The 24,247-nt window shown below is 42.7% G+C and overlaps 2 protein-coding genes across 2 annotated transcripts; one reads left to right on the top strand and one right to left on the bottom strand.

Moving 5' to 3' along the window:
* The first annotated feature begins 19 nt into the window (after nt 1–19).
* On the top strand, nt 20–17,110 carry lcmt2 (leucine carboxyl methyltransferase 2). Its single transcript, XM_039817176.1, has 14 exons — nt 20–456; nt 1,576–1,700; nt 3,268–3,349; nt 3,456–3,636; nt 3,742–3,898; nt 4,440–4,629; nt 6,439–6,546; nt 7,100–7,187; nt 7,865–8,083; nt 12,468–12,713; nt 13,247–13,344; nt 14,185–14,372; nt 15,158–15,293; nt 16,331–17,110. Exons 1-14 carry the CDS (start codon nt 415–417, stop codon nt 16,493–16,495), a joined length of 2,025 nt encoding a protein of 674 aa, XP_039673110.1. The 5' UTR covers nt 20–414; the 3' UTR covers nt 16,496–17,110.
* Nucleotides 17,027–24,247, bottom strand: crygs2 (crystallin, gamma S2). Its single transcript, XM_039817179.1, has 3 exons — nt 24,120–24,247; nt 22,035–22,277; nt 17,027–17,417 (listed from the first exon to the last, which is right to left on the bottom strand). The coding sequence occupies exons 1-3, from the start codon at nt 24,126–24,128 to the stop codon at nt 17,145–17,147; spliced, it is 525 nt and encodes a 174-aa protein (XP_039673113.1). The 5' UTR covers nt 24,129–24,247; the 3' UTR covers nt 17,027–17,144.

Raw genomic sequence — 24,247 nt, 5'->3', positions numbered from 1 at the left:
GGTGACTTCACATTTTTACAATCTTCAGTTTCGACTACATTTACTAATGTGGACCTTTATAACCCTTTTGTTTTTAGCCGAAGACAAAGATTTCCATTTACAACAACAACAATTGTAAAAATCAAGGTCCAACCAAGCATATTACCAGCGCATTTACAAATATTACCCTTAATGTGTAAATAATCTGAATGGACTTTTGAACGGCATTCACTAACCGAGTTTTACGAGTGGCCTCCAGGCCGCATGGGTGCGCTAGAACACAAACAGGGAGTCACTCGGAAGTCTTTACCACACGAAGGATGTTTGAATTATTTTTGATTCTGCGGACTCCTCTCAATACTGAAAACTTTCATATTTATTTTGTGCACTGTACAGCGTGTGCCTGAGTTTACCTTCGAAGTGCTCACTGACATTATGCCAACGACAAACAGAAAGAAGCAGGGGAGGGACACCGCGGTAAGTTAGTCATTCACTACAACTAGCAACCTGATATGGAAAGTATAGTTAGAGCTTCAGGTACATGTTCTTTACTTATTTTAATTGAGTGGAATATTGTACTTTTTACTCCTCTAACATTACATTTAATTGACAGCTTTAATTATTTCACAAATGAAGATTTCACATACAAAACATGATGACCTTATAAGATATGTAGCATTATAGATGTAATTACCTAACAGTGAATAAAATGTGGTTGGTCTCAGCCTACTACAACATTTACTGTTACTTTTAGGCATTTCCCACCTTTGTACTTGTATAACCGGTGTGACAGCAAACATATTGAACGTACGCTTCTCTGCACAAATGTGCAGCTCTTTCATTCCTAATATTTTTTTATATTGTTCATGTTTTTAATAATATTTTTATTTACAAACTATTGTCAATTTTTATTTATGCTTTTTGACTTGCAGTACTTTTAATTTTTTGTAATGCATGAAAACATCAAGGCAGATTCCTTCTATGTGAAAAATTACTAGGCAATAACCCTGATTATGATACATCAGTGATCCAATAACTTAATGTATGAAAGTGTAACACTCACAGGACAATGTTTGTGCATGAAGTGCTTCCACTTTTGATACTTGATATGATGATATGATTTTGATACGGATAAGTAAAGTGAGCCAAACATACATACTTTTAATATTTGAAAGCAGAGAAATTTCAACAGGGGGTCCGGGACCCTGAGGGGGGTCCTCAGAGTTACTGCAGGGGGGGCCGCCAAATTATTGTTAATTTTTTTGAAAGTAAAAAAAAAAAAAAAAGTCTTAACATGAATCCAATATATTATTAGCAAATATAAATCAGCCTATTAAACAACATAGATGATAGGCTTACTGGCCTATTTTAATAGCTTAGTATGCTATGCACTAAAAAGCTACGTATAAAGGATTTTGGACACCCACACGTTATTGTAGGCCCAGTTCAATATGCAACTTAATTTTATACAATATATGTAGTATGGGGTCCCTGATCCATCTCTCTCAGTTAAGGGGTCCTTGGCTTAAAAGCTGGTCCCAGGCTGAGGCATTCACAGTTATGATGGCTCTGTGTTTTTGTTGTTGCTTGACCCAGGTACAGGGGACCAACGACAGCAGTGTGGTGAGCAAGGTGTCTGCTGCAGCGCAGGGCTACTTCCAGGATGTCTTCCTCCAACACTTTGTGTGCAAAGCGGCCAGAAGAGCCCCGCTCATCAACAGGTCAGCAGGGATCTAGTCTCGCATTGCCAGACCTTCCTCCAGAGCGCTGCAGAGGAGGGTCTGGCTAGTCCACACAGCATTCCGGGATGGGAGGAAAAACGTGCTCTGGTTTATTGTCATTTCTTTAGACCAATCACAATCGTCTCGGGCGGCGCTAAGCGCTGAACGGAGCCACAGTCCCTGTGCAAAATAGCCTCTTGAAGGAACTTGTTTTGGTGGAACATGAGTACATTCAAAAGTTGTTTTAGTCGTGCAACCACACTCATTTTGGACAGATAGTCTAGCTAGCTGTCTGGATTTACCCTGCAGAGATCTGAGGAGCAGTTAACCATAGTCCTCACAAATCCACCGGAGGTTAGAACGCCAACACAAAGAAAGAGGAAGGGGACGCACATCCGGCTGAAATGAGGGACATCTGGCGGAACTTCCATCCCGGAAATGAAACATCTTCGATAAAGACTAGCAGGGATCTAAATCTTGTCATACTCAATAATTTTATTGTAAACACAAAATACACGCACAGGCGTTGGCCTTGGTTGACAGTGGTGGTTTAATAGATGGACATCATTTATCCAGTGACAAAGAAACACCACGTACAGGAGTCATAGCATTACAATAAGCACAGCTATAGAGGGTGAATGTGTGTTAAACATCACATCTTGAACCATGGGATAATACACAGGGCAGGACTGAAATGACCTAGTAATGTTCCAAAATACTTACACATAGGGCTGTGCAATTAATCCAATTTGAATCGCAATTTCGATTTTGGCTCGTAACGATCACAAAAACAATGTAATCGAGAAAAATGATTATTTTGCACATTACATTTTGCAAGCAAACACTTATTTTATCTTTTTGCTCCGAATGAAAAACAAATAAAAAACAGTTTGTGGGAAAAGTATAAAGGGACATTTCACAGTTCAAGGTGTTTTTAACTGTCGATTTGTTTAACTGTTTCACTGTTTTTTAATTTCAATAAATGCAACATCTTTACAAAAGTCAATAAGCGTGATGTCAATCGTGACCCAAATAATCGGGATTATGATTTTTTTTTTCCATACTCGAGCACCCCTACTAACTAACATATACTCCAATTTACTAAAAAGTAAAAAATAATGATAGACTAAACAGCAACGAAATCAGGATTTTTATTATGGATTAATCTACTGATTTGTTTCAATTTTAATTTCAATTTGTAAGGGACAATGTGCAATTTAAACATAACTGTAACCATTTGATTCATTGCACCAGAGTTAGCCTTAGGCTAATTTACATCTGCAGTCCCATTATAAAATATCAGCAAATAGTGAAACATATCTATCACGATTTCTTAGAGCGCAATAGTATGTCCTTAAATTGTATACAGTTGTTTATGGAAGGTTAAAATCTTTGAGTGATCTGATATTGATTCATAAAATTCAGAAATCGATCTTTTAATATATGCCTTTTTGCCATGAATGTATAAGTAAAGATTCAGGAAATTATTGGCATTACCCAGGCTTGGTATATGATGATAACAATATGTTTTGTCCAAATGAAAGTCTTATTATTTGCATGTTTTAAGGGGCTACTATGTGCGCTGGAGAGCCGTGGACCACTGTGTGAGGAGGTTCCTTCACGTTACTGACAACTGCCCAAAGAGACAGGCAAGTTAGCAGACTAATTTGTGTAGAAAGTGGGAAAAGGTTGCATATGTTCCCCTTTTTCCCCTCTCACACCCTCTGTCATCATCTTCCCCCTTTTTCTTAGTAGATTCTGTCTTTGGGCGCAGGGTTCGACTCTGCGTATTTTCGCCTCCGCGCAGATGAAGCGCTGGACAGGGCCGTTGTGTTTGAGGTCGACTTTCCTGACGTCACTCGCCGCAAGGCTGCCCTGATCAATTCTGATAACACGCTGAGGGGGATGTTGGACCCCCCCGTGACTTCTTGTACAGGTTTGTCATTCCCGTTTCACTGAGATTCAAAGAAGATTGCGTTTGTCACGTGTCGTAGAAGTTCTGTTAGATTTCAGAAGCGTACGCCTGCCTGTGTGTCTCCAGGGCCTGAATGTGTGTCCAGCGGTCGGTACCGTCTGCTAGGGGTGGATGTTAGAGAGGAGTCCCAGGTGGAAGAGGCTCTGAGTGCAGCGGGGCTGGACTGGGCTGCCCCCACCCTAATTCTCTCTGAAGTGGTGCTTACCTACATGGAAACAAAGTGGTAAGTACGGCCATTTGGTCTATTTAGGGGACCAGCGGCCGGAGTTGACCCACTGGAAATCGGTCAAGCCGCCATCACTCTCTAAGTGGATAGAAAGTGTTGTGGCACATCTCAAGCTTGAACAACTTAGATACTCTACAAGGGGCTCTGTGCAAAAATGATTTACAATCTGGGAGGCCTTCCTCTCTTATTTTGAGCAAACGATTGTACCCAAGCTGTAAGCAAAGTTCCCCCCACCCCCCTCCCTCCCTCCCTATTCTTTTCTTTTTTCTCTCACCTTTTGTTATGTGGCTTTACATGTATGTTAATTTGTGTGAAACCTAGTGTCACTGTGTTACTGTCATGTAAAGTAAGTCTGTTGAAAAATGACATGAAATGTTTTGAAAATAAAAAATATTTAGGGCACCATAGCACCCCTTTTGCGTATGCATAATACACAAGCTAGGACTTTAAAATCATGTGCTTTGTTCTTACAGTTTAATGTTAGCTATGATCGTACGGCTCTAATGTTTTTTTTTGTTACATCTTGCGTGTCTTCCAGGTCGGATGCTGTCATTAGTTGGACAGCGAAGCTCCTGCCACAGTCCCTCTTCGTTATGTACGAGCAGATACATCCACTTGATCCCTTCGGTCGGATCATGCAAGATCATTTCCTGAAACTAAATTCGACTCTACACGCCCTTCTCCAATACCCGGACACTGCTGCACAGAGGCACCGGTTCCTGGACAAGGCCAGTCTTTAGACACAATATATCTATATAATCACAATGTTGGCTTTACAATAACTTCCTGGTAGAAAACTCCTGCGTCCCGTACGTACGATTTAACGGCGCTGATCAAACGAGGGACGAGGAACCACTGGATCAACTCTCACCTCCTACATCTAAAATGCATGTTTGATGCTTTCATATCTCCACACTTACACTGACGTTTGCCCGTCGAGCCCCAGACTAAAGAAAATGACACCACCCAAACTAGCAGTCAGTCCGACCAGCGGTGAGATGTTCGTAGCGCTAGATTTGGTTTATCAAAGACGCTAGCACAGCAACACAGCACAGAAAATAAGCCCAGCAGAGACGACAGATAGGCTGGACCTCCGTGTTTAACTGTATATCTTTAAACGTTACACAGGGTACTCGCGGGGTCATAAAGGTCTTAAAAATGTCTTAAATATAATATTCGAAAAATAACGCCTTAAAAGTCTTAAAGTGCTCATTTTATGCTCATTTTCAGGTTCATAATTGTATTTAGAGGTTGTACCAGAATAGGTTTACATGGTTTCATTTTCAAAAACACCATATTTTAGTTGTATTGTACATTGTGGCAGCTCCTCTCTTCACCCTGTGTGTTGAGCTCTCTGTTTTAGCTACAGAGTGAGACATCGCACTTCTGTTCCATCTTTGTTGGGAGTCGCACATGCTCAGTAGCTAGGTAAGGACTACTAGCCAGTCAGAAGCAGAGTATGAGGGCGAGCCCTGACAGTACCTAGGTAAGGACTACTAGCCAGTCAGAAGCAGAGTATGAGGGCATGCCCTGACAGTACCTAGGTAAGGACTACTAGCCAGTCAGAAGCAGAGTATGAGGGCATGCCCTGACAGTACCTAGGTAAGGACTACTAGCCAGTCAGAAGCAGAGTATGAGGGCATGCCCTGACAGTAGCTAGGTAAGGACTACTAGCCAGTCAGAAGCAGAGTATGAGGGCATGCCCTGACAGTACCTAGGTAAGGACTACTAGCCAGTCAGAAGCAGAGTATGAGGGCGTGTCCTGACAGTACCTAGGTAAGGACTACTAGCCAGTCAGAAGCAGAGTATGAGGGCGTGCCACGCTAGCAGCTAGGCGAGCATTATAACGTGTGTTACAACGTTTGTCTCTGAAGTAAAGGCTGGACTACAACAGAGCTGTTTGGAGCAGTTGGTGAACAGTGTTTTCTGTTGGAGATGGTAAGTCCCTTTGGGGGGGACTTTGGGCTTTTTCACTTTGTAAACCTATAACGTGCACAAATAAGATATATAACACAATAAAGGAAAGGGAAAAAGCCAAAAAGCGTAATATGAGCACTTTCTTTTTGCAAATTTCTGTACTACAATTAAATGTTGTATTACGTTCAAGTACTTGGTAAACAATTATTTTCATAGCCTAAAATGCTTTCTGATATTCCATTATATACTTTTGCCAGTATGTTTATGAAGGTGGTATTACATTTCATTCTAAATGGTATTAAAAAGGTATTAGAAAGTCTTAAATTTAACTTGTGGAAACCTTGGGGGTACATTGGTTACAGTTAACGGCTAAAAATGACAACAGAAATAAACAAGTTTGCTGATTTTACATATCTCCGCATTTTAAATCAACGGGCATTGTGATTGTTGTGTTAGCGCGACGTCGTGGTGATTCGGTCTATATACTTATTATTACTGCATCTCATTATTACTACATCATATTGTTGCTGATTTCTCTTTCTTTTCTCTGTTTGTTTTTTTTTTCCAGAAAGTACGCGATAATGTTTAATCAGACAGTGTCGTGGTGTTTTTGTCTCCAGGGCTGGGAGCAGTGTGTGTGTCTGGATATGAATGACTTCTACTTCAGGCTGGTCCCTGAGGAGGAGAGAGGCAGAGTGGAGAGCCTGGAGCCTTTCGATGAATATGAGGTCAGCTGTTGAAATGGGTTTGCATCTTCCTATTTTGTGAACTTGTCTCTCCGCTGTATAAAACCATACCTACCAGTAATAATAATATTCAACAGGATTACTGTATATCAGGGCTACACAATATGAGAATGAGAGATATGAGAATGTGAAATATGCCATATGCAACAAACATTGTATTATATCGCGATAACGATATAATACGATAGCGATTACTTGAGCTAAATAAAACGGATATTAAAGTGTACTCAGTTCTGCCCTTCTGCTGCTTTCAGTATTCTGCTAAAAGACAACAAATTGCTTGGTGAATTTAAAACAAAGGACCGTAAATCATTTCCATCTTTTATTGAACAAATTGAACATTGAATTGAATATAAAAGGCATCACTTAAAAAGAATGACCGGTACATGTTAAAGTGCAGTTTTCTACTGATACTATCTATCTTTCGCGATATGTCGCAGCCTTTTGCAATGTGTCTATTGCGCCAGTTGATATCGCCATGGCGATAATAAATGATGTGTTGTGCTGTATATCTGTATATCTTGTCAACCCTCAGGAGTGGCACCAGAAATGTTCCCACTACTTCATCCTTACTGCATCTCGAGGCGCTTTGATGACACAGGCTTTACTGTCACAAGCTCCAGGTAGCTATCACTTTATTTCCCCCTCATAGAAAACCACTGCCCCTTACTGCACTACTGTAACAGTGTCTTTACAGGTCTCCCTAAAAAAAATCAATCAGACAGCTGCAGCTGATTCAGAACACTGCTGCTGGAGTCCTCACTAAGTGGATCACATCACTCCAGTTCTGAAGTCTTTGCACTGGCTTCCTGTCCCTCAAAGAATTGATTTCAAAATCCTTTTGCTGGTTTATAAATCACTAAACGGTTTAGGGCCAAAATACATTTCTGATGTGCTGCTACGCTATGAACCCCCCAGACCTCTCAGGTCGTCTGGGACAAGGTCTGCTCGCTGTCCCCAGAGTCCGAACTAAACAGGGGGAAGCAGCGTTCAGTTTTTATGCTCCACATATCTGGAACGAGCTCCCAGAAAGCTGCAGGTCCGCCGCAACTCTCAGTTCTTTTAAATCAAGGCTGAAGACCTTTCTTTTTGATATTGCCTTTCTTTAAATAATTGTTAATTTCTTATACTGCACTGTAAATTGTATTCTCGTAGTTTTTAATTTTTTTTATCGTTTTTAACTGCTCTTTAATGTTTTATGTAAAGCACTGTGAATTGGCCTGTTGCTGAAATGTGCTATACAAATAAAGCTGCCTTACTTTTCAACTAACAAAAGTTTCTTTCGCCCCGGTATCTTCAGTGCCATCCATTTGCCCGTCTTGGAGCCCCACAGCCCTGAGCGTGCAGACCGTACCCGTTAGTATGGAGGGTCTGGGGATGGCTTCCACGTCGGTGAGCCCGGGGCAGGTCCTGCTGACAGGAGGCTCTAGCAGAGGAGGCAGGGGGCCAGCGACTAGGACCCTCCTCTGGGGCCAGAAAGGCTGGAGATCTGTCAGTGTAGAACCATCAGTAGATTTGGGTAAGAGGACTTGCTGCTTCAGATTTCTTTTAGTTTTTTTGTCAGTATTGTTTATTTAAAGGGTCCCCATTAGCTGACGCCATAGCTACTCTTCCTGGGGTCCACACTAGACACACAATACATACCCATTACATCACAGACATTCATTACAAGAATATATGTAAAATCACATCAATATGTAATACACTTATCCACGCCCACATACATACACATGTATGTGTACACCTGCAAACACACACACACACACACACACACACACACACACACACACACACACACACACACACGTACATTTCCCATAAACAAGGGATCAAACTAACAGTCGCACTCAGTAACTATTACATTATAAATAACCCACAATCTAAAACCTGAGTAGTAGTCTTAGTGTAGTAGTCTTACTACATTTAGAGAGAATTTGCAAACAATTAAAGGCTTAGTTAATCTATAAAAGGTTAGTTTCAGTTTGAATCAGAACTTTTACATTCATGCAGGACTCCTGCCTTTTAAATGTATCTCTCAGTCCTAGCAGCACTGATCGTGCGTTCCATTTGTACTCGGAAGTCAATATTTCCGAGTTCGAAGTTGGAAACACGCCCCCCTGAAGTCGGATTTCCGACTTAAGCATCTTTCCGACCGTGTAGTTACTGGAACGTAGTTACAGGAACAGTCCACTTCTAAACAGTTCTACTAACTACTCTTCCCCCAAAACAGGTTTTGCGTGGCCATAGGAACTGACCTTTTGTTATTATAACACAGCCATCTAACCACCACTATGCGGAAAAGGGAAAAGACCCTGTCCTGAAGTAGGAGCTGAAAGAGTTACAGGAACTGTGGCCAGAGGGATTTAATAATCCCCAAATTGGTCCAGTCGGAACAGGAGGAAAAAAAGAAAAGGGTTCTAGGAACTTCAAAAATCCCTCAGAAAGCGGCTTTAGGAAGTGGGAGAAGCTCACCGTACCCTGAGCAAGCCAACCTCAAAATCTCACGTGGCTGCTCCGTGCGTCAACAGCAGTGAAAGCTATAGTAACCTACAGCTCATTAGCACTTATGTCTTATTTGTGTCTAATTAAATCTTAAACACGGTACTGTCCAGCTTCTATCTGTTTGTATGCACGCGTAATGCGTTGGTATCAACTGGTATTGCTAACGATGGCTAACCTGAATAGAGCAAACCCCACAGTGACACCTGACTCGTTTTAATGGAATGCGGTCAACTCTGGTATGGCGTCTATCCCCTGCTCCAGCTTCCGACTTCTGAGGTAAATGGAACGCACAATGACCGAGGCGAAAAAAACTCAGGAGCAGCACAACTCATTTCACATACTTAAAGAACGCTGGGGAGACCTTGATGACTTACACAGGAGCATTTAATGAACACTCGATAGAGGAGACAGTTTAGCAGGCGGTACAGTTAACCACCATGTGTTACTGTGCAGTGCCGTCCCTACTCTCTGAAGTCCCTGTCCTCCTGAAGGTGGATTTAAACTCATGCTGGAGGTGTTAGGTTTAGCTGAACCTTTAAGGTAAACAAAGATATATATATATATATATATATATATATATATATATATATGCTATATACAGTGCCTTGCGAAATTACGTTCGTAACCTTTGTGCCACATTTCAGGCCTCAAACATAAAGATATAAAACTGTAATTTTTTTTGTGAAGAATCAACAACAAGTGGGTCCCAATTATGAAGTGGAACGAAATTCATTGGCTATTTCAAACTTTTTTAACAAATAAAAAACTGAAAAAGTGGGCGTGCAAAATTATTCAGCCCCTTTACTTTCAGTGCAGCAAACTCTCTCCAGAAGTTCAGTGAGGATCTCTGAATGATCCAATGTTGACCTAAATGACTAATGATGATAAATAGAATCCAGCTGTGTGTAATCAAGTCAATGATGTGGGGGTATGGTGAAGGGTATGTGATGATGTGGGGGTATGGTGAAGGGTATGTGATGATGTGGGGGTATGGTGAAGGGTATGTGATGATGTGGGGGTATTGTGAAGGGTATGTGATGATGTGGGGGTATGGTGAAGGGTATGTGATGATGTGGGGGTATGGTGAAGGGTATGTGATGATGTGGGGGTATTGTGAAGGGTATGTGATGATGTTGGGGGTATGGTGAAGGGTATGTGATGATGTAGGGGTATGGTGAAGGGTATGTGATGATGTGGGGGTATGGTGAAGGATATGTGATGATGTGGGGGTATGGTGAAGGGTATGTGATGATGTAGGGGTATGGTGAAGGGTATGTGATGATGTAGGGGTATGGTGAAGGGTATGTGATGATGTGGGGGTATGGTGAAGTGTATGTGATGATGTGGGGGTATGGTGAAGGGTATGTGATGATGTGGGGGTATGATGAAGGGTATGTGATGATGTGGGGGTATGATAGTCTCAGAGGTCCGTGTAAAGCGCAGAGAGCATCATGAAGAACAAGGAACACACCAGGCAGGTCCGAGATACTGTTGTGGAGAAGTTTAAAGCCGGATTTGGATACAAAAAGATTTCCCAAGCTTTAAACATCCCAAGGAGCACTGTGCAAGCGATAATATTGAAATGGAAGGAGTATCAGACCACTACAAATCTCAGAGACCCGCCGTGTCCCTCTAAACTTTCAGCTCATACAATGAGAAGACTGATCAGAGATGCAGCCAAGAGGCCCATGATCACTCTGGATGAACTGCAGAGATCTACAGCTGAGGTGGGAGACTCTGTCCATAGGACAACAATCAGTCGTATACTGCACAAATCTGGCCTTTATGGAAGAGTGGCAAGAAGAAAGCCATTTCTTAAAGATATCCATAAAAAGTCGTTTAAAGTTTGCCAAAAGCCACCTGGGAGACACACCAAACATGTGGAAGAAGGTGCTGTGGTCAGATGAAACCAAAATCGAACTTTTTGGCAACAATGCAAAACGTTATGTTTGGCGTAAAAGCAACACAGCTCATCACCCTGAACACACCATCCCCACTGTCAAACATGGTGGTGGCAGCATCATGGTTTGGGCCTGCTTTTCTTCAGCAGGGACAGGGAAGATGGTTAAAATTGATGGGAAGATGGATGGAGCCAAATACAGGACCATTCTGGAAGAAAACCTGATGGAGTCTGCAAAAAAAACTGCGACACGGGACGGCGGATTTGTCTTCCAACAAGACAATGATCCAAAACATAAAGCAAAAATCTACAATGGAATGGTTCACAAATAAACATATCCAGGTGTTAGAATGGCCAAGTCAAAGTCCAGACCTGAATCCAATCGAGAATCTGTGGAAAGAACTGAAAACTGCTGTTCACAAACGCTCTCCATCCAACCTCACTGAGCTCGAGCTGTTTTGCAAGGAGGAATGGGCAAAAATGTCAGCTCTCGATGTGCAAAACTGATAGACATACCCCAAGCGACTTACAGCTGTAATCGCAGCAAAAGGTGGCGCTACAAAGTATTAACTTAAGGGGGCTGAATAATTTTGCACCCCAATATTTCAGTTTTTATTTGTTTAAAAGGTTTGAAATATCCAATAAATTTCGTTCCACTTCATGATTGTGTCCCACTTGTTGTTGATTCTTCACAAAAAATTACAGTTTTATATCTCTATGTTTGAGGCCTGAAATGTGGCAAAAGGTCGAAAAAGTTCAAGGGGCGACTAATTTCATAGGCACTGTATATATATATATATATATATATATATATATATATATATATATATATATATATATATATATATATATATATATAGCAGGTGCCGTAAACACAGATACTAAAGCATAGTTAAGCCTATCTTTCTCTCTGAGAAGGAACATATACTAAAGCCTAGTTCAGCCTCTCTCTCTCTCTCTCTCTCTGGGAAGTATCAGATATTAAAGCCTAGTTCAGCCTCTCTCTCTCTCTCTCTCTCTCTCTCTCTCTCTCTCTCTCTCTCTCTCTCTCTCTCTCCCTCTCTCTCCTTCTCTCTCTCTCTCTCTCTCTCTCTCTCTCTCTCTCTGGGAAGTATCAGATGCTGAAGCCTAGTTCAGCCTCTCTCTCTCTGGGCAGGCCCGACGACTTCCAAAAGAAGACAGACAAACAAAAACAGTCCCTTATCATGCAGCTGTCTACATTCCTTGAATCTGTAGAGACATACGTATTTACACATGAACCGGTTTGGTTATTAGAGACCGGCCGAATCTTCTCGTCCCCTGACCTGTGACCTACGAATGACCTGATGTTGTCCGAGCGTTCCCTTTGTCTCATCATACCACAACTTGGTGTTTCTGGAAGTTCCACCACAGTGATCGTTACAAATTTTTCCTCTAGTCGTATTATCAAACTTGCAAGTAAAGTGTGACCGATTGAGCCTCCAGTGTGAACGGTCGGTTGCTGTGTTTTGCCTTCTGCCAGGGGTTCGCCTCTACCACAGCGCTACCTCTCTTCCTGGAGGAGGTGTGGTGGTATACGGGGGCCGCTCATCTCCGCTCAACCCAATCGGAGGCCTTTTCAGAGTAACCCTGGACACCGGCGGCCCCCCTGTTGCACTCGACTCAGAGGACCGAGACACTGCGAAACTTTGTGTGGAGCAGATGGTCTGTACGGGGGAACCACCAGCGCCACGATGGAGGCACACTGCTACTGCTGTCAGTCACAAAGGTGAGATGAAGTAGGAATTCCTTTCTTTATGTACTTACAGGGTACCCGTGAGGTCTTAAAAGTAAGTCTTGTTTTTTTAATATTCTAAAAATAAGGCCTTAAAAGTATTGAATTTCGTTTACACAGGTCTTACATTTTTTCTTGTCCTTTGGTAGGATTAAATCAATGTCGTAGTCATAAATAAATATTTTTGTGCGGGTAACGTTCAAATTTACTTTATTTTGTATTTTTAGTTTCATAGCATAGGAGCTCTAAACGCGACAAATAGTTTATCCATTGTATGTTATTGGAATTACAAACACACTTCACAGAAATGTTTTATTAAATTCAGGTAACGTTACTCGGTAAATACTTCTATTCCAGGACTTAAAATCCCATAATGATTTTCCATTATTTGGCCGTAAAGTTGGCATTCAATTTCGTCCTAGGTGGTATTAACAAGGTCTTAAAAAGTCTTGAATTTAACTTGAGAACCCCGAGGGTTACCCTGTACTTACTTATTCTACCATAAAGCTCTCTCATTTGTTTTGCAGGTAAAGACTTTCTGATTGTGTTTGGTGGAAAGAATGAATCTGAGGCAGCTCTGGGTGACTGCTACTTCCTGTGTCCAGACCAGCAGCACTGGACTGAGGTCAGTCCCTATCCATGTGTTACAGTGCTAAGCATAAGTGAATACACCCATGCTAAAGTTGACTAAAAAGAGGAATAACAAATCATCTTTTGGAAATTGATCTTAATGCCTTAATTAAAAAAAATAAGGAAAAATCCAACCTTTAAGGACACCAATTTTCTTTGTGAATGAATAATGTATCGTAAATAAATAAATGTTCTTCCTTAAAATACAGGGGCCATAAGTATAGACACCCCTATGTTAAATTCCCATAGAGGCAGGCAGATGTTTATTTGTAAAGGCCAGTTATTTCATGGATCCAGGATACTATGCATCCTGATAAAGTTCCCTTGGTCTTTGGAATTAAAATAGCCCCCCCATCATCACATACCCTTCACCATACCCCCACATCATCACATACCCTTCATCATACCCCCACATCATCACATACCCTTCATCATACCCCCCCATCATCACATACCCTTCACCATACCCCCAACATGAAGGGTATGTGATGATGTTGGGGGTATGGTGAAGGGTATGTGATGATGGGGGGGGGCTATTTTAATTCCAAAGGCCAAGGGAACTTTATCAGGATCTATAGTAGCATTGTCACCGCGAACTGTCTGGGGTTTTATACTGTTTGCGGTTAGAGCGGCTCAAAGAACAGACTTCTTCTCTCCTGTAGCCAATCATTGCAACACAAAAATCTTGGACGCTCCAAGATTTTAAGCCCGGACGGTTCCCACCACACCGACCGGGCTGAACGCAAGAAGCATGAAACAGCCATTAGGAATGAGGAATACTAAAATGTTCTTGCATGAGTCTCAGTGTGTGTGTGTGTATGTATATTATTTACAGATCCCGGTAGAGGGCTCAGCACCGGAGGCCCGCCATACCCACTCGGCATGTTCATATCAGGGAGGTGTGGTGGTGTTTGGAGGACTGGACCGAAGGGGATTACCACTGGGGGACACAGCCCTGTTAAGGCCAACGGACAGAGGCTTCTCCTGGGAAAGAATAGAGGTGCAGCCCTCTCCTGTTCCCAGGTCTGCTGTGATTCTATGCTTTCACGTCATTCAATTTATCAATACCAGGGTTTCCGCTGGGTCTTAACCCTTGTGTTGTCTTCCCGTCAACCTTGGAAAAAAAACACATTTTTTTCGACAATTTTGGCGCCTTTTTTTCACAGTTTGTTTTTGCTTTTTCCAACGTTTTAAATTGTTACATTTTTCTTCTTGACATTTTCAGTGCTTATTTCTACGTCCCATATTTTCTGATATAAAACGAAAATTGAAAACTGGTCAATTTGACTGTAAGTCAACACAAGGGTTAAAAAAGTTTTAAAAGGCTGAAAATTTCAAAAATGTTACGCCTTAAAAAGTCTTACATTTGTGTTCTAGGTCTTGAAGGATTTTAAACAGGTAACAATTGTCTCGTTGAAATGCTCCCGCAGCCCTTTACTGTTTGTTTTTTTGTTTCCGTGGTATTGTTGTTCTTTCTTTCGCTAAACCACATAAAATTTGTTGTATTACGACTACAAATTCGACCAAAATGCAACTTATATTGCGGCTGAGTGCAAGGCTGCGCGAGTCTCTTTCGGAACGGATTTCATTCTTCAGCTATAGGGAAGTAGAAGTTCACCCATGTTTCTGGACTCTGACATTGACGGGTTGTTTTGTTTCTGTTTTTTATGTCGTGATATAGGTCTTAAATTTAATTTATAATGGTCTTAATGAATTTGACTTGGTGAAACCTGCAGAATCCCTGAAAACAAAACCATGTTGTCAAGTGTCAGTGTTAGAAAACCACCGTCTTATTTGCGTTGTTTCAGGTACTCTCATTCTGCCCATTTGATTGGTGAAAAGCTGCTTGTGGTTGGTGGAGTTTGGCTGCATTCGGATGGTGTACCAGGTGTCGCCATGATCAACCTCACCACGCGCAGCAGTGTGGAGTTCAGCCTGGACACGGTCAGTTTACATACATTTAGTCCCGCTTTGCCAGACCCTCCTCCAAAGCGCGCTGTAGGAGGGTCTGGCTACGCCACACAGCATTTGGGGATGGGAGGAAAAAGTGCTCTGGTTTATTGGCATTTCTTTAAACCAATCAGAATCGTCTTTGGCGGCACTAAGCACCAGAGAAAAGCACTGGTGCCGCTGCAAAATAGCCTCGGGAAGGAACTTGTTTTGGTGGAACGTGTGTACGTTCAAAAGTTGTTTTAGTCGTGCAACAGAAAACTCAGATAGGACAGATAGTCTAGCTAGCTGTCTGGATTTACCCTGCAGAGATCTGAGGAGTAGTTAAGTCCTCAGAAATCCACCGGACTTTAGAACGCCAACACAAAGGAAGCCCAAGGCAACGGATATCGCTCCTAAATGAGTGAAATCCAGCGGATTATCCGGGGGCAACAGAGCAATCCCGGAAACGGAACGTCAAGGATATAGACTAACAGACATTGGACCTGGGGCTGCGCGGTATGTTGGTTTTCATTTTATTGTCATCGCGACATCAACTTGGTGATAAACGCATCGCAAAAGACTGCAAGATTCCACTCAGGTTTTTTTTTAACTCACTTGAAAGAGAGTATCAGTAGAAAACTGCACTTTGAAATGCAACTATCATTTGATGCCTTTTGTGTTCAGTTCAATGTTCAATTTGTTCATAGAAATAATGTCCTTTAATTTGTTGTAATTCAACAATCAATTTGTTGTATTTTAGCAGAATACTGACAGCAGCAGAAAGGCAGAACTGAGTACACTTTAATACTGTATCCAGGGATGTCCCAATCAGCTTTTTTAATAATTTTTTAAATATTGAATATCTGCCAATACCGAGTCCCCGATCCGATACTTTTATTTGCTCAGATAATAGAGCTGCACGCTGTTTTTTTTTGTTTAAAAAAATAACTAAGTAAAGAAAGTAACTTAAATGTGTCTTAAGCCTAATAGGCTACATTTAACGTAGTGCAGCAAGTGAGTCTTTTCTCCCTGTGTTCTGCCATCTCTAGACGTCGGTGCCCTGGCCTCTGATGCTCCACTCGTTCTGCTCCGAGCTGACCGACTCCGAGGAACCAGAGCTGCTCCTGATAGGCGGGGGAGGAAACTGTTTCTCTTTTGGGACTCACTTCAACCTTCAGCCTGTCACTGTGGACCTCAGACCTGCGCTGGGATGAAGTAAAGTGTTTCTATGAAACGGTTAAGCCGCTCAAATCAATGACTTAAAAACGGTGGCGGTCCGAACTCCAACCATCAGTCATCTCAGACAGGACGAAATGGATAAACTTGAACTATTTGGAACAGTTTGAATAGAGCTTACTTCTCCAGACACGTCTTATTGTTAACTGTCCCCTGGCGTGTGTTATGTCTAAGTAAAGCGTGATTTATGCTTCTGCGTTAAATCGACGCAGTGGGTACGTACGTAGGTACGTGGAGAAACGGACCCTACGCCGTAGCCTGACGTGCAACTCTTGAAAGATTTTACTAAACAGAAATCACAGAGGAGACTGCTATTCTCTTAGAGATCGACGCACACACCAACGCACAGGTATAAACTTTAGGCCACTTGCGTAGGCTACGGCGAAAGCTCTGCGTGGAGCCTCCGCAGAGCCATAAATCACGCTTTAGAAGTATACAAGGGCACAAAAGGTTCGAAAGACATTAAACAACTCATGTTTGGGAAATCCAAAGAAATGTCTTCAGTCCGCTTTTACTGGGCAGGTTGTTTTATTCGTGAGACCACAGTTCAAAATCACAAAATAGTCAAATAAAAATCATAAGTCAAATATCGACTTCTTTTGGTTAGCGTTTTGGATGGAGGTTAAATCATTCAGTGAAGCGCCTAAAAGACTGGACCGCAGGACTGACGGCGCCCCAGTCGCCCGGCTTGCGGTATTCCCCCTTCTCCAGGAAGTACTGGCGTCCGCGGTAGTTGGGGTGCTCGTAGAAAACCCACCAGCCGTCGAAGATCTTACAGGAGTTGACCTCCCTCCAGCGGAACTTCTCCAGGAGAGAGGGACAATCCTCTGTGGCCTCGAAGGCCTGGCCACCGAAGTCTGCCTTCTCATACAGCTGCATCTTGTACAGGGCACCGCTGGTCTGGAAGGTGACGGGGGAGGGGAGGGGAGGGGGTTGGTAAGGGTGGAGTAGGTGACAGGGGGTTAGAGTGGGAGATAGGGGGAGAGTAGTTGTTTTGGGTCGGGAGAGAGTAGAGAAGGAATGTGGCGTAAGAGAAAAGGGGAAGGGGGGGATATATAGGGAGATGAGATTTGCATCCAATAAACGGAAAATATGTTTGTAGCACTGCATATATCAGCGGTAGGATCGGGCGTCGAGAACCGGTTCAGACTTGGAATCGTTTCAAATATCACGATTTCAATGGAACAGTTATTTTTTTTAATTTATTTTTTAATGGAATCGTTTTGAATCCGAACATTGGTACCGAATTTAACACGCGCAACTTTTGGTAAATGGTAAATCACCATCGAATCAAAATAAAATAAGCACGTGACCTGTGTCGACTACACCCCTCAAATAATCTTAAATTGACAATCGATAAGAACCCTGAATCGAAAGAAAGAATTGGAATCAGAATTGTTGGAATCAGAATTGTTGAAATCAAAACGATGCCCAACCCCAATCACTGGTTCCCAAATTGGGTGGGGCGTAGTTATAACGGAGGGCGTGGCGCTCTAAATAGAAATAAAGAACGCATGCTTCTGCTGCACTTCTACCAAAGCATGGACGAGTTTGTAAGGACTGCCAGGTAAAACGCAAAGCAGGTGATGAAGCTACACCAAACTAGCCGGGGAAAACCATGACGGACTTCTGGCAAATTTGAGATTTGCTCTGCAAGTCCGTCTGGCCAAGGGCCCCATTCAAGCCCATTTCCAATTTTTCCAAATCGAGGCACCAATCACAACCGTCGCTCCGCATACGTCATCTCCTTCATCGCTCTGATTGGTTTTAGGGCTATCCAAATGCGCCCAGAGGCCTTTGAGTGGCATCCGTTGGTGACACCGCCTTTGGAAATGGGCTGTGAATGAACCTTCCCCAGACCCTTCTCACTTTCAACTGAGAAGGGTCTGGGGTCAACCAGGCTAACACCAAACACCACAACTACCAAAAATAAGACAAGAAGAAAATGCGTATGGTGACCACAGTTCCATCTAAGGTTGCATTTACAGCTACGTTTTGGTTTTTAAGCAGAGTTTTGAGCCAAAAACGATCTCCGTGCACACAAGCGTTTGTAGCTCCAGTAGAAGAACTAATCTCCGTTTAAACTAACGCGCCCAAACCAAAATGTCTCATCAACATTCTTGTATAACGGGCATACGCGAGCTGGGGTCAACAAGAGGCAGCATGTAGACTCCGCCCGTTGCTGGTAGTTGTCATGGTAACTGTAGTAGCTTAGTCTCAGAAAAACGAGACGCCATGACCCAATCGGGCGGCGAAATGTTGGCGACGGCGTTGCCAAAGGTCTCCGTTTGCGGCCGTTGAGACTGCAACACAACCCGCGGATTCCAAACCAAAACGGGGTCAGAACTGTTTTCGAACGTCTCCATTTTAGAGGCTCGGAAACGCCAGAGCAGGGGGAATGAGAGGGGGAAACACCAGAGCAGGGGGAATGAGAGGGGGAAACACCAGAGCAGGGGGAATGAGAGGTGTAAAACTAGCAAAAGATATTTGTTTTCACACCAAAACGTAGCATTGTAAATGTAGCCTAAGGAGCCTGATTTGACTGCTTTAACCAATATATAAACATAGGCCTAGCTCACTCTCTCTCTCCCGTCCGGATGGAGGTGGGGGGGCCTTGGAAAATATTTTGTATCCACAAAAGGGGCGGGACAAGTTTGGGAACCGCTGGCATATATAGTTGGGCTCATCATTTTTATAGGAAGAGACTCCTTGAGATTAAAAATCTGTTTTTCAAGAGTGTCCTGGCCAAGACAGGCAGCAGTACAACCACACAATACAGTACACACAAACACAAGATACACAAAAACATAACACAACTGAAACCGCAAATCCCTCAAAGTCAACCGTAACGGTCAACCAGAATCCTAAACACATCAGGCAAAACATCTACTCTGCAGGGTGCCTCCAAGTCAATCAGCAGCCTCTTAAAAGCGACCAATGAGAGCAGCTCATTAAGTTCCATGGATTTCTGTAACTTGTTCCATGTAGAGGGAGCAGCAAACTTAAAGGCCTTTTTCCTCCGCTCATTTCTAACCTTTGGAACAAACAGAAGCTTGTTAAGTCCCAATACTATTTACACTGATATAGGTCAGAAGGTAGGATGGAAGGAGACCTAAAATAGCCTTGTATATGAAGCCATGCCGGTGTTGAAGTCTCCTCCGTGTTGATAGAGAAGGCCATCCAACACGTTCATACAGTGAGGGATCCACCACATCAATTACGTAACTGGCTTCCCATCACCCATCACCATCTCTTCTGTTTTGCTGCCCTTTATAAATAGTGCAAAACTGTTAACATGCAGCTCGTCCAAACTAGATAGATTTTTGCATTAAATCGGCGTCCCTGAATCTGCCTGCAGGCTGTGGGTCAGCTGGGCCAAAAAGCCCGATCATACAAACAGGGGGGCCACGTGTTGGTCCTCATCGACAAAGCCCTGCGGTCACTGGTAGCATCAGCACCGTAGCGCGACCTCTGTGATCAGTGGCCGTCGGTTAGTTTGTACTCTCCACTGCACTCACTGTGGCTTTTTATCAGCGCACCTTTTTGTGATGAACTGTGTGTTTAATTTTTTATGTTTTTAACAAAATACAAAACATATAGGGTTGGGCATCGTTTGGATTTTAACGATTCTGATTCCAATTCCGATTCTTCCTTTCGATTCCGGTTCTTATTGATTCTCGATTCCGATTCTTTGAGGGGTGGAGTTGAAACGGGTCACGTGCCTATTTTCACAAATAAGAGGAAAGTTTTATTTTGATTCAATGTTGGTTTGCAGTTTTACAGCTTTTTCAATGTAAAATAAAGCCACACTAGAGCGCTGCTTACTGTGCTCCATGGCTGCATCACAACAAGCACCTGGCTACTACAGAAACCAAAACTTGCGCATGTTAAATTGGGATGTGATGATCGGATTTGAAACCAAATCCTCCAAACGATTCCAAAACGATTCCAATACAGAAACGATTCCGATGGAATTGTAATTTTTGAACTGATTCCGATTAGGAATCGGTTCTCGATGCCCAACCCTAAAAACATACAACTCGCCCCATCGCCCCCCCCACCCTTTGTCATCACCACCCATCCAGACAAAAATTAAGAAAAGATGACAGTTACTTCAGTAGCACTTACTGTACATACAACAGCATAATAACAAAATAGACACACCACAAACCAAATAAACATATGTATAAATGACAACGCCAGAAGTCCATCATAGACGTCTCTCCCCAGCACAAAGCTCCTTAGGAGCCCTCCAGAAAGTTTGACTACCTTCCCCATTTTTCTAGTGTAGACATCCAATCTGGCAAACCGTTGATATGACATTTTTTTTCAAACGCCGCCACCCTAGCCATCTCACAAGCCCACTCCTGGATTGACGGCCCCCCTTCATTCCTCCGTCTTCTTAAAAGAAAAAATCTGTCTGGCTATCAACAAACTGTCTGGACCCAGCTTCTTATGTGTTTATCCATCCCGTTCAGGATTGACCCATCTCCCAGAACAAATAATCTTGGGCTGAATGGAACCTGGGTCCCTGCAATCCCACATAGGTTATCATGTATCCCCGTCCAAAATTCCCGGACCTTCATCGCAGGTCCACAGGACAGTGCACCTCACTTCTGACTGACATGAACCTCGAGTAAATAACTCACAAAGTCCCTCTGCTTCACAGCTGAGGACAAATCCTACTAGGAGTCACGCAATGTTCAGCACATTCATATTGGATTATTATTACCAATGCATCCATTTTCAAGCAGCATTTAGTGTAAAGTGTGTATCAGCAAAGCAAGTTGTAACAGTGGTGGAAGAGTAGTCTCACATTGGCAGACTAAAAGTCTGGCTACATCACAGATGCATTCTGGGATAGGAAAAAAACGCTCTGGGTTGTTTGCATTTCTTTAAACCAATCACAATGGTCTTGGCGGTGGCGCTAAGCTCTAGACGCAGCGACGGTGGCTCTGCTAAATAGTCTCGGGGAGGAACTTGTTTTGGTGGAACATTTGCACACCCGCAAAAGAAAACGCCACGTACAATATTAAATGAAGGTAACTGTTGACACAACACAGTAACGTGAGCTATTTAAATGAGCTGATACATGGTTAAACCTCATTGGCTCTTACCAGTGTATCTCCGTGTGTACTTGGTCCACAGCAATCCCACCAATCGGTCCCAAAACGTCCCAGTTAGAGAGGAAATGCCGTAAACATATTCTTTGTAAATCTCTACAATCGTTCCCCGAATCAACCGAGCAGGCCTGCCTTGTTGCACGATCCACATTTTCTTCAAAACTTGCCATTTTCAGCGAATAGCTTACAAGCTCGAAGTTTGTCGTTTCCCGAAGCGGAGAGATTTTAAGAAGGGCAACACACGAGAGCGAATCCAGACTACAGCAGTGGTAGAGTAAAAAAGTGGAGTGAATATACAAAGAAAAAAAAAGAAAAAATACTCAAGTAAAATAAAAGTATGTCAGTAAGGTTTTTACTGTACAGCAGATCAGATCACAGGCGATGGCTGACTTACAAAGTGGACCATCTTGCAGGAGCTGAGTCTGTCGTTGAGGCCCATCCAGCGCTGGTACTCTGGGTACTCCCCCCTGGTCAGGACGTACTGGTAGCCCATGTAGTTGGGCCGTTCGTACACCACCCAGGCCCCGCTCTCCACCCGGATGGAGTTGCAGCGGCTCAGGTAGGCGTGGAAGTCCGAGCAGTCGCTGTCGCACTCATAGCGGCGGCCCTGGAAGTTCTTGTCCTCGTAGAAGACAATCTGGTGGGGGGGGGGGGAAACGACACAACACATGGGCGTCTTAGCTTTTATCAAGATTTCACATCGTATGCGTTTCTCTCAATGGGCGGTTCGCCTCAGAAAGGTTGGATGTTTCCCAGAGCTGCAAAGATGAATCCACTAGTTTTCAACAAGGTGCCGTAGGTAGGATTGGGAAGATACAGGACTTGGCCAAAAAAATGTAAACATGGAAAACTTCTCAGTCCCTCCCCCCTTTCTGCTAAAGCCCAAAACGGTCTCCTAAGCCCCTCCCCCCACAAGGGAGAATGAATGCGTGTGCATGAGCAGTGATTGACACACAGTTAGACAACCCCCCCCTGGCCCTGATTGGTGCATCTGAACAGGGAGTGGTGGATTTTTGCTAAATCGCACTACAGGCTGTAGGTGGAGCCAGAGGAGCTGGATTTTATTTTAAATGACCTGCTTCATGTAGTTCTACTGGAACAAACTAGGGTCAGTTTCAGCAAATATGACAGAAAGTTTTAGAAGTCTTACCTACTGCACCTTTAACCCTTGGGTTGTCTGCCCGTCGAACATGCAACTTGTTATTCTCCTGGGAAAATGTACCCTTATTTAGACCCTTTTTCAAATTTGTTTTTTTTTAGGTCTTTTTTTCAAAAAAAATGTTCTCACTACCACCAGATACACCACTAACATGAACTTATTGCCTCTAGTTTTACACTTTTTGGGAGGAATTCATGGTCAATAAACCTCATTTATATGAAATTAAAGCCTACCTAATTTATTTTAGTTGAAAAAAGCCGGAATTATGAGTTATTTCGACAGATAGTTACGATTAAGTGGAAAATCACAGACTGTCAAAGTTTAGTCAGGATACAGTTTTTTTTTGTTTTTTGTTTTTTTTTCTCAAATGCTATCAAATTTAATAAAACATCCAAAATTCAATGAAAGTAGAGATCTGATCCTCAATTTTACTTGCGAAGAGCGTGGTATGGAACCATTTATGTTATTTTTGGGCAATTTGCTTGAAAAAAAACAACCTAAATTCTGATGTTGAAATTTTCAAAACGGGTCAAATTTGACCCGAGGACAACAGCAGGGTTAACTTAATCGCCAACTATTTTGATAATCGATTAATCGGTGTGAGTTATTGGAACCAAGGAAAAAATCCCACACTACCTGCACAGACTGCGGGATTTTTTTTCTTTTGTTCAAAGTTAGTGATATTTTCCAACACACCTGCACAGGAGAATTTTTGGATATGTGAGTTGTTTCTTAATGAAAGAATAAGTACAACTTCACAGATTAGAGCTTCTTAAATTTGAATATTTTCTAGTTTTCTTCAATCCTCTGTGACAGGAAACTGAATATCTTTGAGTTGAGACGAAACAAGATATTTGAGGACGTCATCTTGGGCAATGATGGACTTTAAAAAAATTTTTTTTTTACCATTTTCTGACATTTTATAGACCAAACAACTAATCAATTATTCGACAAAATAATCAACAGATGAATCGACTATTAAAAATCAACCTGAGTTGCTGCCCTAGTATTTCCAATTGACTGTCACCGTTCCATCACACAGACTTCACAAAAAGCTTTTCTGACTTTGGAAAGCATTCTTTTAGTAAACGGTGCAGCTTTAACCTCCAGCTGACTGAAGGCATCAGCACCTAGTAGTGCCAGGCCGCTCAGCCACACTTGCCTCACCTGTTAACCAAATTAAAAACAGGTTCAGACCCCAATAATCCCTGCAGAGAGGGTCACATATACAGCCTCACCCACACGTTCATACTTCATACCTCCACGCCATAGTGTTACCTGACTCTATGTCAATGCCAGTCCCATTTTCTCTTAACTCACCCTGCCCATCTTGGATGTAATGTGTGGGATCGCCTCGGTGATGATAAGTGCGAGTGGCGTTGGTTTGCCCCCTGAGGTCTCGATGTTTGCTCTGGCCTCTCACCAGTCCCTTTTTATATCCCCGCTTC

Source organism: Perca fluviatilis, chromosome 12, assembly GCF_010015445.1.
Source record: "Perca fluviatilis chromosome 12, GENO_Pfluv_1.0, whole genome shotgun sequence".
Classification (NCBI taxonomy): Eukaryota; Metazoa; Chordata; class Actinopteri; order Perciformes; family Percidae; genus Perca; species Perca fluviatilis.
Note: the sequence above shows the minus strand (reverse complement) of the source record. Positions and strands in the feature narration are given on the sequence as shown.

Bases quoted from the DNA above. Each gene is read 5' to 3' on its own strand.
- lcmt2 (XM_039817176.1), top strand. From the start codon at position 415: ATGCCAACGACAAACAGAAAGAAGCAGGGGAGGGACACCGCG. The intron at 4,630-6,438 runs GCCAGTCTTTAG...TTTTGTCTCCAG, and splicing joins GGCACCGGTTCCTGGACAAG to GGCTGGGAGCAGTGTGTGTG. The intron at 15,294-16,330 runs GTCAGTTTACAT...TGCCATCTCTAG, and splicing joins TGGAGTTCAGCCTGGACACG to ACGTCGGTGCCCTGGCCTCT.
- crygs2 (XM_039817179.1), bottom strand. The intron at 17,418-22,034 runs GTAAGTCAGCCA...GTCACCTTCCAG, and splicing joins CCTGCAAGATGGTCCACTTT to ACCAGCGGTGCCCTGTACAA.